Source organism: Pseudonaja textilis, chromosome 14, assembly GCF_049901715.1.
Source record: "Pseudonaja textilis isolate UNSWEBS1 chromosome 14, rPseTex1.2, whole genome shotgun sequence".
NCBI classification, from domain to species: Eukaryota; Metazoa; Chordata; class Lepidosauria; order Squamata; family Elapidae; genus Pseudonaja; species Pseudonaja textilis.
The window spans coordinates 15,093,553-15,108,760 of record NC_142003.1 but is presented as its reverse complement, the minus strand read 5'-3'; the positions used below and the strand labels follow the sequence as shown (position 1 = coordinate 15,108,760).

General features: G+C 46.1%; 1 protein-coding gene across 1 annotated transcript in view; it reads right to left on the bottom strand.

The window, feature by feature from the left end:
• Positions 1–12,186, bottom strand: part of HS3ST6 (heparan sulfate-glucosamine 3-sulfotransferase 6) — a 63,630-nt gene extending 51,444 nt beyond the window's left edge. The window contains exon 1 of the mRNA XM_026704571.2: positions 11,517–12,186. Within this exon, the coding sequence (XP_026560356.2) occupies positions 11,517–11,974 (458 nt within the window). The 5' untranslated portion in view covers positions 11,975–12,186. The remainder of the gene's footprint in view (positions 1–11,516) is intronic.
• Between the last annotated feature and the right edge of the window lie 3,022 nt (positions 12,187–15,208).

Sequence of the window (15,208 nt, the reverse complement as noted above, 5' to 3'; positions counted from 1 at the left end):
CCTTCCCGGATTGGAACAATTGAGCTGTGTTTGTGAGATGACAGGATTCCCCACTTTTTTTTTGGAAAAAAAATTATTAAGTAATTATTAAAATTTGGACACAGTGCGACTTTCCTGGCATTTGTCTTTGCCATACATACATAATGCTCCAACACTGGAGGTTTTTAAGAAGAGATTGGACAACTGTTTGTCTGAAATGGTATAGGGTCTCTTGCTTGAGCAGGGGCTGGACTAGAAGACCTCCAAGGTCCCTTTAACCTGTATTCTATTCTAATTCTAACCTCCAAGGTCCCTTCCAGCTCTAATGTATTCTAACAACTGGTTTGCACCTTATTGGACACTAACAAGATGACCAGGCAGGGAGGGCCTGGGAGAGTTACTGGGTTTACATGGAAATTCTTTGTGTGTCTAATCACACTTGGCCAATAAAGAATTCTAATTCTCATTCTGATTCTACTCTACTCTACTCTAATTCAATTTACGCAACGCTACTCTACTCTACTCTAATTCTATTCTACTCTACTATTCTATTCTATTGTATTCTACTCTACTCTAACTCTATTCTATTTTATTCTATTGTATTCTACTCTGCTCTACTCTACTCTACTCTAATTTTATTCTACTTTAATTATATTCTATTCTACTCTACTCTAATTCTATTTTATTCTACTCTACTCTACTCTACTTCTATTCTACTCTACTCTAATTCTATTCTATTCTGTTGTATTCTACTCTACTCTACTCTAATTCTATTCTATTCTATTCTAATTCTATTCTATTCTATTGTATTCTACTCTACTCTTAATTCTATTCTACTCTACTCTTATTCTATTCTATTCTATTCTATTCTATTCTATTCTATTCTATTCTATTCTATTCTATTCTATTCTATTCTATTCTATTCTATTCTAAATCCTCAGATCTGGCTTTGCTTAGGCTGTAACCACTTGGCTTTAGTAAAAGTATATCTTGAACCGCAAATGGAGTCCAGGATCTTTCTTTCTTAAATGTCCAAGCTGGGACAGGGAAAGGGTGACCAAGTTTTCTTTTTTAAAAAAACCCAATACATTTCCCTGAGAAAGGAAGCAAACATTCCAGGCTGAAATCCTCAAATTCTGAAGTGTTTGTCCTGACCCTGAAAAGCTTCTCCGAAATCAGAACCTGATATTTCAGAGTTGGGGTGTTTTTCCCTCAGAGGGTTTTTGGTTTTTTTTTTTTTGTTATTTTTGCACACTCCTCATCTCTGTCCCTGCCTGGGAACCCAAACCTGTTTGCCAGGTTGAGTCAATTTGCTTTGACTAGAATTACCTGGGCTGCATTCAAAGAGTTTGCACACAAAGAGCTTGATTTGGTTCTCGCTGTAACACAGATAACAGTTCAATTGCAAGCATATCGGCCCTGGAAATCTATACACTAGTAGCAGGAATTCCAGGAAAACAACAGAGAAAACAGACTTTTTATCATCTTCCCATAACTCACTGAGCGTTGTGATTCGCCGGCAGCCGGTGCATATGGCAGCGGAATCGGACAGTGGGGAAGAACGGGGACCAGTCTGGAGAGGACTCGGATGAGGGTCCTGCATCTGATGCAGAGATGGGGCCAGGACCATCTGGGAGTGGGGTGCTGCCTTTGGAGCCTCTGGAGTCTGGTAGAAGTGGGGCAGAGGAACAAGGGGAGCCTGTTCCCAGGGTGTATGTGCACAGAGCTGCTAGAAGGCAAGAGAAGCTGAGACAAAAGGGGCAACTTGGGAGTGAGGCTGGGAGGTGACCGCCCCTCCCATCAGGTATAAAGGACTGGCAAAGATGATGAAACCTTTGCAGGAAGCAAAGTCATTTGTTCGGTTCAGATTCATTCTTGCAGCTCTTTGTACTTCAGTTGGTTTTTTTTTTTCTAGTTCATTTGATACTTCTGTTATTGGCAGAAAAGAAAGGTGGGTGCTTATCTCGAGGGACTGTTTGAGATTAATTCCAGCTGGGAATGAAAACAATTCCCGGCGTTGCAATAAAATAAGTCTTGTTTTTAAAATAAGCGTGTGCGTAATTACGGTCTCAGAAGCCTTGGTCAGAACACTGATGTTTCAAATCTCAAAGTTTAAAACCAGGGAGAGTTATAGATAGATACTATCTTTGGTATCCCAAAAGATGCCAAGGAATATTATCTTTGTTTGCAAAAGTTAGGCAAGAAGTGGGCCAGTGATGGGATTCAAATTGTTTTACCACCAGTTCAGTGGGCATGGCTTGCGGGACGTGGCTTGCTGGGGTGCTTTGCCTAACACGGTTGTGCAGCTTTCCCCACAACCAGCTGAGACCTGCAGGGCCAATCAGCTGAGAGGATAAAGAAAACTCTGCACTTTTCTCTTCATTGTCCTCTCAGCTGATTGATTTTTTTCTCTCCTCTCAGCTGATCATTGGATTTTTTGTTTTTACTACCAGGTCGGCTGAACCAGTCCAAACCGGTAGTATACCACTACTGATGTGGGCTCTTCCTACAGACCTCGTTTGACACTCAAAACTTCAGCTGCTCAGTCCAGACACATTCTGCACTTTTGCATATTTCCCAGGGAGTCTCACATTTCATCTACCAGCAAGACACTCTAGAACAGGGATCACCAACCTTTTGGACCTCAGGGGCCACCAAACTCATAATTGTAAATCCCATGGACCAGAGACCCTCGGAAAATCCCCAAAAAAGTCTGCAGGAAAATTTCCCACCCCATTTTCCTACCGATCAATCATTCTTTACTTGGGATCACAGGATACCATCTCCAGCTCCATTCTCAGGGGGGAGAGAGAGAGAGAGAGAGAGAGAGAGAGAGAGAGACTGAGACTTTTGGCTTCATGCAAGGAAAGCAGAAGAAGCTGCAGAAGTCTTTCTTTCTCTCCCCCAAACTCCACCAGAAATTAGTCTTTGTGAGACTTGTCGTTCTGGCGCAGCCTCTTGGAGTAGGATGCCTAGCAGGGTCCCAAACACTCATTTGGGAGTTTGGGGGAGAGAAAGAAAGATTTTTGCTGCTTTCCTTGCGTGCCTTCCTTACAGGATTAGGCCAGTCATTTCTTCTAACAACCGGTTCTCCAAACTGCTTAGAATGTTAACAACCAGTTCTAGTGAATAGGTGCGAACTGGTAAAATCCCATCCCTGCCCTACTCCAAAAATAAGCCCTAGTTAAGATCGTCAGCCAGACACACATTTAGTACCATATTTCCCTTAAAATAAGACCTAATCAGAAAATAAGCCCCAATGCGTCTTTTGGAGCAAAAATTAACATAAAACCCGGTCTTATTTTCAGGGAAACACAGTAGTCTTTTTTTTTTAGAAAAAAAAGGAGTGGGACTCTGATTGTGTGATCACAGTTGCCATCTTGATTTTTCTGACTCGTCTCGCCCCGTTCATGATCATCCTAAAGTGGGAAATTGTCAAGTGTCCGTAGTTTCAATTCTCAAAATTAACCCCCATGATTCATGAGATCGCCAAAATCAAAAGGTTTTTGCATCCTGAAGGAAGATCAAGAAAAATGCGTGAAGTTTCAGCAATAAGTCTAGGTCTCTCCAAGAAACTGCGATACTCGGAGCAATCTGTCCTGTTTTGATGGGGGAAGAGCTGGTGCGTGACATGTTACCGACCCCCTGAGCTACACGGTTACACCCATATGCGTGTAAAGTTCTCCGAAACCCTGAAGCAATCCGGCACGCCTGCTTGTTCAGAAAGAGTTGTAAATACACACTGGCTATTTGCAGGCGAAATGAATAAACACTTTCTTCTAAACACCACCAACCACAAAATGTTTTTCTGCGCCACTTTTATGCATAAAGAGGACTCATTCACGTGCCATCTGAAGCTATTACTATTATTAGCCGTAGAAATATGGCACGAAGAAGAACGAACACACCACTGATTGAATCTGGAGAGCGTTGCGGATGTTCTGATGGCTGCATGATTTGAATTTAAAGGCTATGCTTAGATCCCAATTATCTGCTGAACTCCCTCCTCAAAGTCTAATCCACTCAGAAAAATGCAAGAGGAGATAGAAAGGAAGGACAGCTAACCAGGAATCGGTCAAGCAAGCCAAGATTATTTCTCCGACTCATAAAACCGGCTCTGTTAACTATGATTAAAACACACCAGGGCCCACTAGGAGCATGAAAACAGCACACCATTTACTAAACGAAATACAGAAAAATAAATAAACAAAATAAAAATGGAAAATGAACAAAACAGGTTCTTATCTTCATGCATAACTTTTTGGAGTGCCTTCCCTCAAAGACCAGGGTGGGAATGGGGGTTACCCACCCAACACCCAGAAAATTAATACTAAATTAAAAGGTAGCATAACCATCCAGGTGAATATAAGTAGTCGTGGATTTACCACCACAATCGAGCCCAAACTTTCTGTTGTTAAGTGAGACATCTATTAAGTGAGTTTTGCCCTATTTTATGACCTTCCTTGCTACGGTCATTAAGTGAATCACTGCAGTTGATAAATTAGTAACTTGGTTATTAAGTGAATCTGGTTTCCCTCCCCCTTGATTTTGCTTATCACAAGATTGCATAAGGGGGTCACGTGACCCTGGGATACAGCAACGGTCACAAGTATGAAGCAGTCACCAAGCACCTGAATGTTGATATACAGGGGTATGCTTCAAAGGTCATAACTGTGAAAAACAATCGTAAGTTGCTCTCTTTTTTTGGTGCCATCGTAATTTTAAACAGTCTCTAAAGGAATTGTTGTAAGTCAGGGACTACCTGTATATATTAATCCCATGACTGAGAGAAGATGGAGAGAAGCTATTTAATTGAGCAAGGCTTCCATAGCCCGGCGGAGGCCATTTTCGCCCTCCCAGAGGCCCGAGGGAAGCCTCCGGACTCTGGGGAAGGCAAAAAAACAGCCCTCCCGGAAGTTCCGGTAGGCCACACCCACCATGGCCACGCCCACCCAGCAACTGGACAGCAAAACGGTCGCTGGGGTTTTTGAATCCCACCCCTGAACCAAGGCCCATTGATCTGAACCTGGGAACAACCTGGGGAGGTGAAGGAACTTGGGGATTCTCTCCGAAAACCTTAAATGAATTTAGCCTCCATGCTGCCAAGAAGAGTGTCTTCCTTGACTGAGCTGAGACATGTTTTAAAACCGCACTTCGCCTCTTCCCTGAATTTAATTGTGGCAAGAAATCATTAAGAGGGATGGTTATTGCTTGTTTACCTGTTGCAACCTCACCCCTTTTCCACTGTAGCTGGAATTCATCAGTCTAGCTGTGCCCGGACAGGTGGGGTTTGCAAAAACTTCCCTGCACTTATCTGAATTTAGCCTGTTGCATAGCTGTTCACTGCCGCGGGAGTAACTAAAACTCCTTTTTCTAAACTTGAGGTTTAGCCTAAGCCCTAGGGAAATATAACCCAAACCTTTTAAGGGTTTAGATTAGGGGCACGGGCAGTGTGTGTGTTTGTAGCAAAGCAACAACAACAACAACAACATAACAGTCACACTGGCACAACCTGATGCACATAGAAAAGGGAAGTCTCCAGAGGTGATTTTGCAGCTGCAGTTTTGCACTGCTTTTAAGGCCTCTCTGCAAATGCTGCTGGCTTGAATTAATGATTTCCTTAAGTCCTGGACGGTCATAAATGCATTTGTGCCAACAAGGAAAACTGTTCTACTTCTTGCTTTGTTCATTTACTGATTCAATTTGCATCCTGCCCTCTCTATTGAATCGGACAGTCTTCTTCTGCTCCAAACTCAAGGGTTAAAAGGGTTTAGCAATCTGGGGAATTACTCATGGCTTTCTAACTGAAGGTTTCTTTTGTTATTAACAAAGGGCCCAAGTTGCAGAAAAAGGTAGGGCTAAGAAAAGCATCAAAAAAAAAAAAAAAAACACCAGGGAAAGATACTACCCTTTGCCTTTTGTTGAGTTGCATAATATATTGACAAAGCAAAAGAACTTCTTTCTTTAAGGAATGACAATGGCTGATCAGAGGCCATCTATGAAATATTTCAAGCTGGATCCACAGACCTGCCTTCAGGATTAAACACTGCATGGGAAAACAGAAAGAGACTTGGGTCGGTGCAGAAGGAGTTAGTGGCTCAAAACATTATTATTATTTTTAAACCATTTAAATCGAACAATTCCACAGGTGCAGGAGGTGGGGTCAACATGCTGGCAATTAAAAAGCTTTTGGCACAATTTGGAATTTCTCGGCTTAGTCAACTATTTCAGAAATGTTGACACTACTTTAAAAGATTCCCCCAGGAGCTCAGCTTCTACAATTCTTTCTCCAACCCCCAAGCACATATCCACACCCAGATTTAAATATATCTCCATCCCCCTGCAACTGTATGCAATCTTAAATATACCTGAGCCAACTTTCTCTGCCAAAGGGAAAACGAGTAAAAGAAACAGACATAAGTTTAACAAGCTTACAAACAAGAAAGAGGGGGGAACGAAAGATAAACGTTAAAGCCAGTAGGTTTAGTTCCTACTTTTTACACAGATCAAGAGATTATGATGGAGCTGCAGTTAAGGCTGAGAACTGAGCAGGTGGTTAACTCTTCTCTGGAAAACCACGGGGAGGTGTACCATTTAATCTTCAGCACGGTTAGACCGAAGTAAACATTGCCAGAACTTTGACTGACTCTCAGCAGAGGACAACACTTGGTTAAACCTGTCTAATTCTAAAGCCCAGCAGGATTTAGTCTGGGTTGGTCCTGAGGAACCACCAGAAAATTTCAGGACCTTAGATTACTTAGAGTAGTGGTTTTTTTTTCAAATCTTGGCATCTTGAAGATGCTTATACTTCAATCCCAGAATTCTGCAGCCACCCAAAATGACTTGTACAGTGTTGCCAACAAGATTACTTGTTGCTTGTACTTATTACTGGAGGCTAAAAGATATGATGAATGGCTGCAGGAACTGGGCACAGCTAGTCTAGTGAAGAGAAGGACCAGGGGAGACAGGAGAGCAGTGCTTCAATATTTGGGGGGTGCCACAGGCAGATGGTAGTCAAACTATTTTCCAAAGCACCTAAAAGCCAGGCTAGGAATAATAGATGGAAACTGAACAAGGAGAGATTCAACCTGGAAATAAGGAGAAACTTTCTGACAGTGAGAACAATCAACCAATGGAACAGAAGTTGCCTTCAGAAGTTGTGAGAGCTTCATCGCTGCAGGCTTTCAAGAAGAGACTGGGCTGCTATTTGTCAGAAATGGTGTAGGGTCTCCTGCTTGGGCAGGGGGTTAGACTAGATGACCTACAAGGTCCCTTCCAACTCTGTTAATCTGTTATTTACACCAGTGAACCTCCATTACTACTTATTGAGCTTAACTGAAATGCAAGTTTAAGATTAGGTTCACATGTTATGAGCATGTTAAAATACATGTTATGTTGACATAACATGGGATTACCCTAGCTCATGAAGCATTACGGCTGCCTGTTAAGACCATGCCTTGGTACCAGCAACCTAAATGATTCAGCTTCTTTTAATCAATTTACATATATCGTATCTGAGATGTATTTGAAAAAGGGAGGAGCTTTGATCACGTGATCATGGGTTGCCATCTTGGCTTTTTTTATTAACCCATTGCATGGACATCCCTACTTGTTATGACAGAGTTTCAAAGTATACAAGTACTGTTTGGAAATACAGTGGAGACAAGGCAGCACCCCGTGGGGGGGTCAAGGCGGCACCCCGTGGGACTACTGTGGGACTTCTGAATATAAACTGACAAAGTTCTGGAACACAATACCCCGGATATCACGACTGTGGAGAAGAAAAAAGTGTGGATCATCGACTTTGCCATCATACCTGGTGATAACAGAATCGACGAGAAACAACTTGAAAAAGTCACCAGATATCAGGACTTGAGAATCGAACTGCAGAGACTCTGGCATAAACCAGTGCAGGTGGTTCCAGTGGTACTGGACACACTGGGTGCTGCTGTGCCTAAAGACCTAGGCAAGCACTTGAAAACAATTGGCGCTGGCAAGATCACCATTGGTCAGAGGCAGAAGGCCACCTTACTGGGATCTGCTCACATAATCCGCCAATACATCACACAGTCCTAAACACTTGGGAAGTGTTCGACTAGTGATTTGTGATACGAAACCCAGCATGGTTATCTCGTTTGCTATGTATACTGTCATTTTTGTGTATAATAATAATAATAATAATAATAATAATAATAATAATAATAATAATAACAACAACAACAACAACAATAACAACAATAACAACAATAACAACAACAACAACAACAAATCATTATTGTGCCCACCTGCCCTATAACACCAAACAAATACACTGGAATATTAATTTATGAAACAACCTGGATCATTGCATGTGCTTAGATGCTGATGTGTTTCTGTAACCCCCTGAGCCATAAGCTTTTCAATTTAGCCTTGTCATGGGGGCCTGGTGGGTTGTTGTCTCCCTTCCAGAAATGAACCACCCCAGTGCTAAGATCTCATAACAGGAAATTAGGCGTTTGCAAAATGTGATTTTACCCAGAGGCCGATTTGCATACATTGACAATGAATTGAAAAGGCTTTTTTTAAAAAAAATGGGTGGGGTGGGCTGGAAACAAGAAGTTGCGAACAGCGCTAATGTTTTGCTCGGGATGATCCCCCACGTGGGATCTGACGGGATCTGACAGGATCACTGCTTCTGGGGGCCTGATCGCTCCGGCAGCAGGATTCGAACAGTGAAACAGCGCCATGCCTCCCCTCCATTCTGAAACGGGAAGAGGATTGTAACGTCCTCAACAGGCTCTCCGGCCATTATGAGAGGGACCTGACTCTTTTCACGGCTTCTCTCCAAAAAACTCTTTGTCCCGTCAATTAAGAATGCACAAAGGTCTGGGTGCAAGGAGCAGCCCTTCTGCAATCCTTCCAACCATTCCCCCCCCACCGCCCCATGACACACACACACTCCACGTCTTCTTTTGTTTATATATTTTGCTCAAGAAGTTTGAATTTCTTGGGTGTGGTGGGGGGAAACAGAAGCTTCATTATCCTGCTGTTACACCAGGGATAATGCATATCCATGGCTTGAAATGAAGCCCCCCCCGCCCCGCCCCCCCCAGTTCTTAACTCTAAATGCTTTTATTGATTTTGGGAAGCATTCACCACAAGGAGCTGGAGGCCTGTCGTGATCCCAGGAGCAGCAAAACAAAACCCAAATCCCCGAGAGAGGCTCTCGAGACCAATACAAAAAACGAAAAGGGTTTTTATTATTCGGTTCAAATCAAGTTTGCAATAGACTTGAAGCTGTGGTGCACACCATTTATTTATATGTACAGCGAGGTATATATATATATACCCCCTGACATCAAGAACTAGTAGCCGGTTCACAAACCATTAATCAAATTAGTTGTAAAATAGCTAATTGGGGAAGAAACTGCAAAAGGCAACTGAGAGAAGAAGAAGAAGATTAAAGGCAAACTTGCTCTTCCACATAGTATTTATTCCTGCCTCTCTCTACATAAAGGCAGCACTTTTGATTTAGCTAATAAGTGCTACCGTGCAGCGTTTCTGCTTATTTATTTGAAAGACATTTCCCAGGATCTGGCTCTGAAATTATCCTTTTTTGAGGGCTGCTCAAAAGGGGAAGGAAACCCCAAGAAGTTTAGACCCTGATTTCGAATCTATCTCACCGCTGTCTTCTGAGATTGCATTCAGGGGAACCCAAATTTGCAGGAAATCATTAAGAGAAGAGAAGGAATGTAGAAGAAGAAGAAGAAGAAAAATAAAGGATGGAGAAATAAGGACAACTAGAAGGCTGAAAATGGGATCAGAGCATCAACCATCCTGATTTCACTTTCAACAGGGTGGAAGTGAACCCAAATTTGCAGGACATTATTATTGACACAAGAGAAGGAACGTAGAAGAAGAAGAAAAGGATGGGGAAATAAGGGCAATTAGAAGGCTGAAAATGGGATCAGAGCCTCCACCATCCTGACTTCACTTTCAAGATAGTGTGGAGAGGAAGGGGGCTATAAGAACAGAAACTTTCTGCAGAATAGAAAAGGCTCAAAGCCTAAAACGACAGAGCAAGGCACCCAGGAGAAATACCTGAACCTCAATTAATCATCTGGTTTTTTTTTTTTTTAAGGGGGTTTCATAGCCGACTCGCTTTTGTTAACTTTTTGCCTTTGTGAAATCTAGAGCCCCTTTGAAGTCACAGAAGCAGACAAGCCGCCATAGACTTCAAAAGCAGGCAGCTTTCAGCCTGGGAAAGTCAGGATTTCTTTTCTACCCCGAGATCCCATAATAGAAACTATTATAAAAAGTAGGAGGAAGGTAGAAAAAAGCAGCGGCTGAATTGGGCTCAGGGTTTCATCCATTGTGGAACAGAGCTGGGCTCATCATCTTCCAGAGCCGCCCCGTATCTAGCAACGAAGTCTTGTCTGAACAAGGCTGGAGCGGTCAGGGAAGACACTTTTTAAACTCCTGGCTGCTGTCAGCCTTTGCCATTTAAGAACCAGACCGGCTGACCCCTTTTGCAGGAGGACCTCCTAACACAAGGGAAGGGGCTAGGGAGGAGAAAGACACCATCATCAATACAACCTCTCAAGTTTGCAGCAGCGCTGCTGAGTTTCCAAAGAAAACCCAACCGTTAGGCTGAGTTATTTGTGCCTGTCCAAAGCAAAACTTTACTGAAGAGGGAGGGAAAAAAGCAACAGGAGGAACCAGGGAAGCAAGGTGCGCAAAGCAGAGGGACAACTCCAGTGGAAATGACTCGGGGCAACGTTTCTTCTCAGCAGAGCCAGGGTGGGCAGTGGCACAAAGTTAGTTTATTTATTTCGCGCAGAGGTCTCCAAACGGGGCAACTTTAAGACCTGCGGACTTCCATTCTCAGAATTCTCCAGCCAACTACCCGGAACTCCACAAGTCTTAAAGTTGCCCCGTTTGGAGACCCCTCATTTAGCGTATGGCAGCGGCACGAAGTAAATCAATAAAAACCCAAAGGGCAAAAAAATAAAATAAATAAAATAAAAGCGGATTCGAGGAGGAAGAGGACGGACTCGGGAGGAGGCATTGGCGGGGGGCGGCTCTTCAGCCCTCTGCGGGGCGGCCAGATGAATAATTGAGTTTTGGACCGGGCCGAAGAAACTGTCCTCCTGGCTTGGCTAATGAGACCCATTTTAACTACATCACCCATTTCCCACTTCCATCCCGCTCCTGTCTTCTAGAGGATTTCCCACTTCCATCCCATCCCAGGCAAGTTGGGGAAGGCCGCCCGGGATCGGCTCCGCTCGGGGCTTGGGAAACTATCATTTCCAGCCCCTCAGAACGGAAGGAAGCTTCTTGGATGAAGAAGCAAAACGTCTTCCAGCAAATAAGCAAAGACCGTCCAGTTGCCTTTTGGGGGCAGGGGGGAAGCGCCTTGGGGGATATTTTCCAACCCGGAGCAGCTCCGGAGACCGGGCGGAGGAGCCCAGGGACTCCAAGCCAGCGCAGCGCTGGATGGCGGAGCGAGGGCGCAAGTGGCGCGCAACCTCCTGGCCCGGAGGACGGAGCCCTCTTACCTGTACCAGAGCAGCCCCTTCTCGTAGCAGCGGTCGAAAAAGTGCGGCTCTGCTCCGACGGCTCTCACGTCCGGGTGGACGCGCAGGAACTCGAGCAGCGCGCGGGTCCCGCCTTTCTTCACGCCGACGATGATGGCCTGCGGGAACTTCTTCTGGCCGGAGCCGCTGGCCACGGGCAGAGCCCCGGCCGGAGCATCCTCCTCGGCTCCGGCGGCTTCGTCTTCTTCTTCTTCCTCCTCCTCCTCTTCTTCCTCCTCTTCCTGCCCGGGGGGCTCGGGAGGGCGCTGGGGGAAGAGGGGCGGGCGGGCCTGGGGGGGCCAGCCGGGCGGGCCGGGCCGGCGGAGGGGCTGGCAGGGGCCGGTCAGGCAGTAGAAGAAGTAGGTGCAGAGGAGCAGCATGGCCAGGGCGAGCGGGGCGCGCGGAAGCCCCCCCAGCGGCCCGCCGCGGCTACATCCCATGGGCGGTGGGCGCCCCCGGGCAAGGCGGAGTCCTGGCGGCCGGCTGGGGCGGCGAGGGCATCGCTCCCCCGGAGGGCGCGGGCCGGGCCGTCCCCTCGCCGCTCCCTAGGCAGCCGAGCCGGCCCCGGTCCGGTCCTTTCAGCCCCCACCCAGCCTTATTTGGGCGCCGCCCCCCAGGCCGCGGCGCACTTGCCCTCCCGACCGGCTTCTGCTGCTGCTGCTGCGGCTGCGGCTGCAGCTTCGCTCGCCAGCCCAGCCTTCAGCCGGCGCGGGGCGGGGCGCGGCGAGGCGGGGCTGGAGAGACGCACCTTCCTGCCCTGACGGGCTCCCGGGCCGGCTCGTCCTCTGGCAGGCGCCCCGCTTTCCCCACCGAGCCTTCCCTGGGCAGGCAGGGAGCCCCCGCCGGCGCTCCCCCGGGGGAGGAGGCGCCTTGGAGAGGAGCTGCCACCCCCAGGAGACGCGCAGCGGCGTCGCTGTGCGGGACTTCGCTTCTCCCTCGGCCGGGGGCCACCTCCTTCGCCGTCGAGGGTCTCCGCTCCAAGATGCGCGCTCCCGGGAGGCGAGGAGGGGGGCTCTCAGATCATCAGAGGGGGAAGGGACCTTGGAGGTCATCTAGCCCACCCACTCCCGCCCAAGCAGGAGAGACACCCTACACCATTTCTGTCAGATAGGCAGCCCAGTCTCTTCTTGAAAGCCACGAAGCTCTCGCAACTTCCGAGGGCAACTTCTGTTCCATTGGCTTCTCCTGGGGTGGGGTGCGGGGCGCGAGCGATCCTCTGGAAGGCGGCAGACCTGCGTTGCGCCCCTTCCCACCTTTCGGGATGCGAGAATAGGGGCTTCTTCTGAAGGGGGGGTTGGGGTCGCGAGCGATCCTCTGGAAGGCAGCAGACGTGCGCTGCGCCCCTTCCCACCAGCCGGCTCGATCCTCGAGGGCCGCAGCTTCTGAGCGCGTCCCCGCAGCCTCTCCTGGGAGGGGAAATTACCCTTCTCCCCAGTTTGGCACTGATCGGAGTTGAAAAATTGACCTGCCCTTAAATTGACCTGCCCATTGATCAAAAAGGAATTTCTTTTCCCCTAAAGAAAACCAGGAAAACCAACCGTCTTGTTCACACAACTTGCAAACCTTCCACTCCTTTCCTTTTTTTAGCTTAGCACGATTGCGGAGTTCACACAATGTGCAAGGCCCAAGTGGGGGCCAGAGGTTGATTTAGCAAGGAATCTATCCCAGAATCTTATGGTTGTGCTGACCTACTTTCGATAGATTTCTTCATATTCTTGGTGGTGTGGTTCCAAAATGCACACAATTGCTCCCTTTTCTGGTTCACAATTAATTTGTTTTTAAAAGCTAATTTCAGTCACCTCCCACTTGTCTGGATTCCTGTGCAGGCTTCAAAGTTAATGAAGCCAAGAAGCAGACAAAGGAGGGGTGTACATATAGTTATACACGTTTAAAGTATAATTCTAAAGATACTTCTTGGATGAAAAAAAAAATATCCCGTCGCAGTCAGCAAACGCAAGTTAATATTCACAGACACACAAAAGCATCTTAACAATTAATGCTCAAATTGTACACTTGCGTCAGATATTAGGATGGGGAAAGGTTATGGTGTCATTGCAGTTTGGACCAGGCACTTTAGAAATGCGAGCCTTATGATGCAATTGCTAAAAAGCTGCTATTCTTGAGTAGCATAAGGCCAAATTCAGGCAAATAGCAATAGCACTTAGACTTACATACCACTTTACGGGGCTTTACAGCCCTCTCTAAGTGGTTTACAGAGTCAGCCACTTGTCCCCAACTAGCTGAGTCCTCATTTTTGGTCAGGACTGAACTGCTGGCAGTCAGCAGAATTAGCCTGCAATACTGCATTCTAACCACAAGGAAGGAAGGAAGGAAGGAAGGAAGGAAGGAAGGAAGGAAGGAAGGAAGGAAGGAAGGAAGGGCAATAGCACTAGCACTTAGACTTATATACCACTTCACTATACTTTTACAGCCATCTCTAAGCAGTTTACACAATCAGCCTCTTGCCCCCAACAATCTGGGTCCTTATTTTACCCACCTCAGGAGGATGGAAGGCTGAGTCAACCTTGAGCCTGGTGGGATTCGAACTGCCAAATTGCAGGCAGCCGGCAGTCAGCAGAAGTAGCCCTGCAGTACTGCGCTCTAACCACTGCGCCACCACGGCTCATAATTGATAATTGTCCCATTGCTTCTCTCTTGCTCATCAAATTGCAGCTGGAATATTGACTCGGTTGTGATCCCCACATTTAAAAGATGACCCCCTAAAACTTGGGACATGTCCTGGGCGAGGTGGGGGGGCAGGAAGAGTGGGAGGGGTAAAGCCAGAGACCCCAGCCAGGCAGCGTTTGGCAGATCTGAGGCCAGGAAAGAAATAGTAAGAAGGGTGTTACTGGGTTGGGAGAAACGGGTAGAATATACCTCTCTCTGGCTTGGTACAAATACGGCTGGACTCCTCCATCCTCCAATATCCTCTCTTCTTTGTGGCAGCCCCTCAAATACTGGAATACTACTATCATGCCACCCCTAATTCTTCTTTTCTTTAGCCTAGCCAAGCTCAAATCCTGCAGCCCTTCTTCATATGTTTTAGTCTTTGGGCCTTTGATCATCTTAGTCACACTTTTCTCTCAACTTTTTCCAAAGTCTCAACATCTTTTTTTGTAGTATGGTGACCAAAATTGGTTGTAGTATTCTAGGTGTGGTCTTACTAGGTTTTTATAAAGCGGCACTAATACTTCATGTGATCTTGATTCTGTGCCTCTGTTTATACAACCCAGGATTGAATAAATGGTGCCTGAATTTTGCTGAAGGGGCACAAAGAGATACTTTTCAGTTACAGTGACTTTCACCTGTAATATCATCGCTGTCCCCTACTTGCCCGTTGTAGAGATGGAGCAACTACTGGTTCTCATTTGAATGATGACGGAGGTAATTTTGCTGTTTTTAATCAATATATGAACCAAATCTCACTTGCCGATTACAGTTGAAAGCTGAACGCTCAACTATCAGAACTTTACAAGTCCTCTGAGTTTGTTGCTTCTTTTTTTTTTTTTTTTAAAAGCAAGTTTATTGCAGAAACATCCGTGCAAAAGACTGCATATTTATCAAAACAATGCAGAAAAATGGCATCACTTTAGGAAAATTTGATGGGAAACTGTCAGTGGAGCAAACTGACAAACAAAACATGTAGATATTTGGGGAAGCTGAATTGAAGGTGC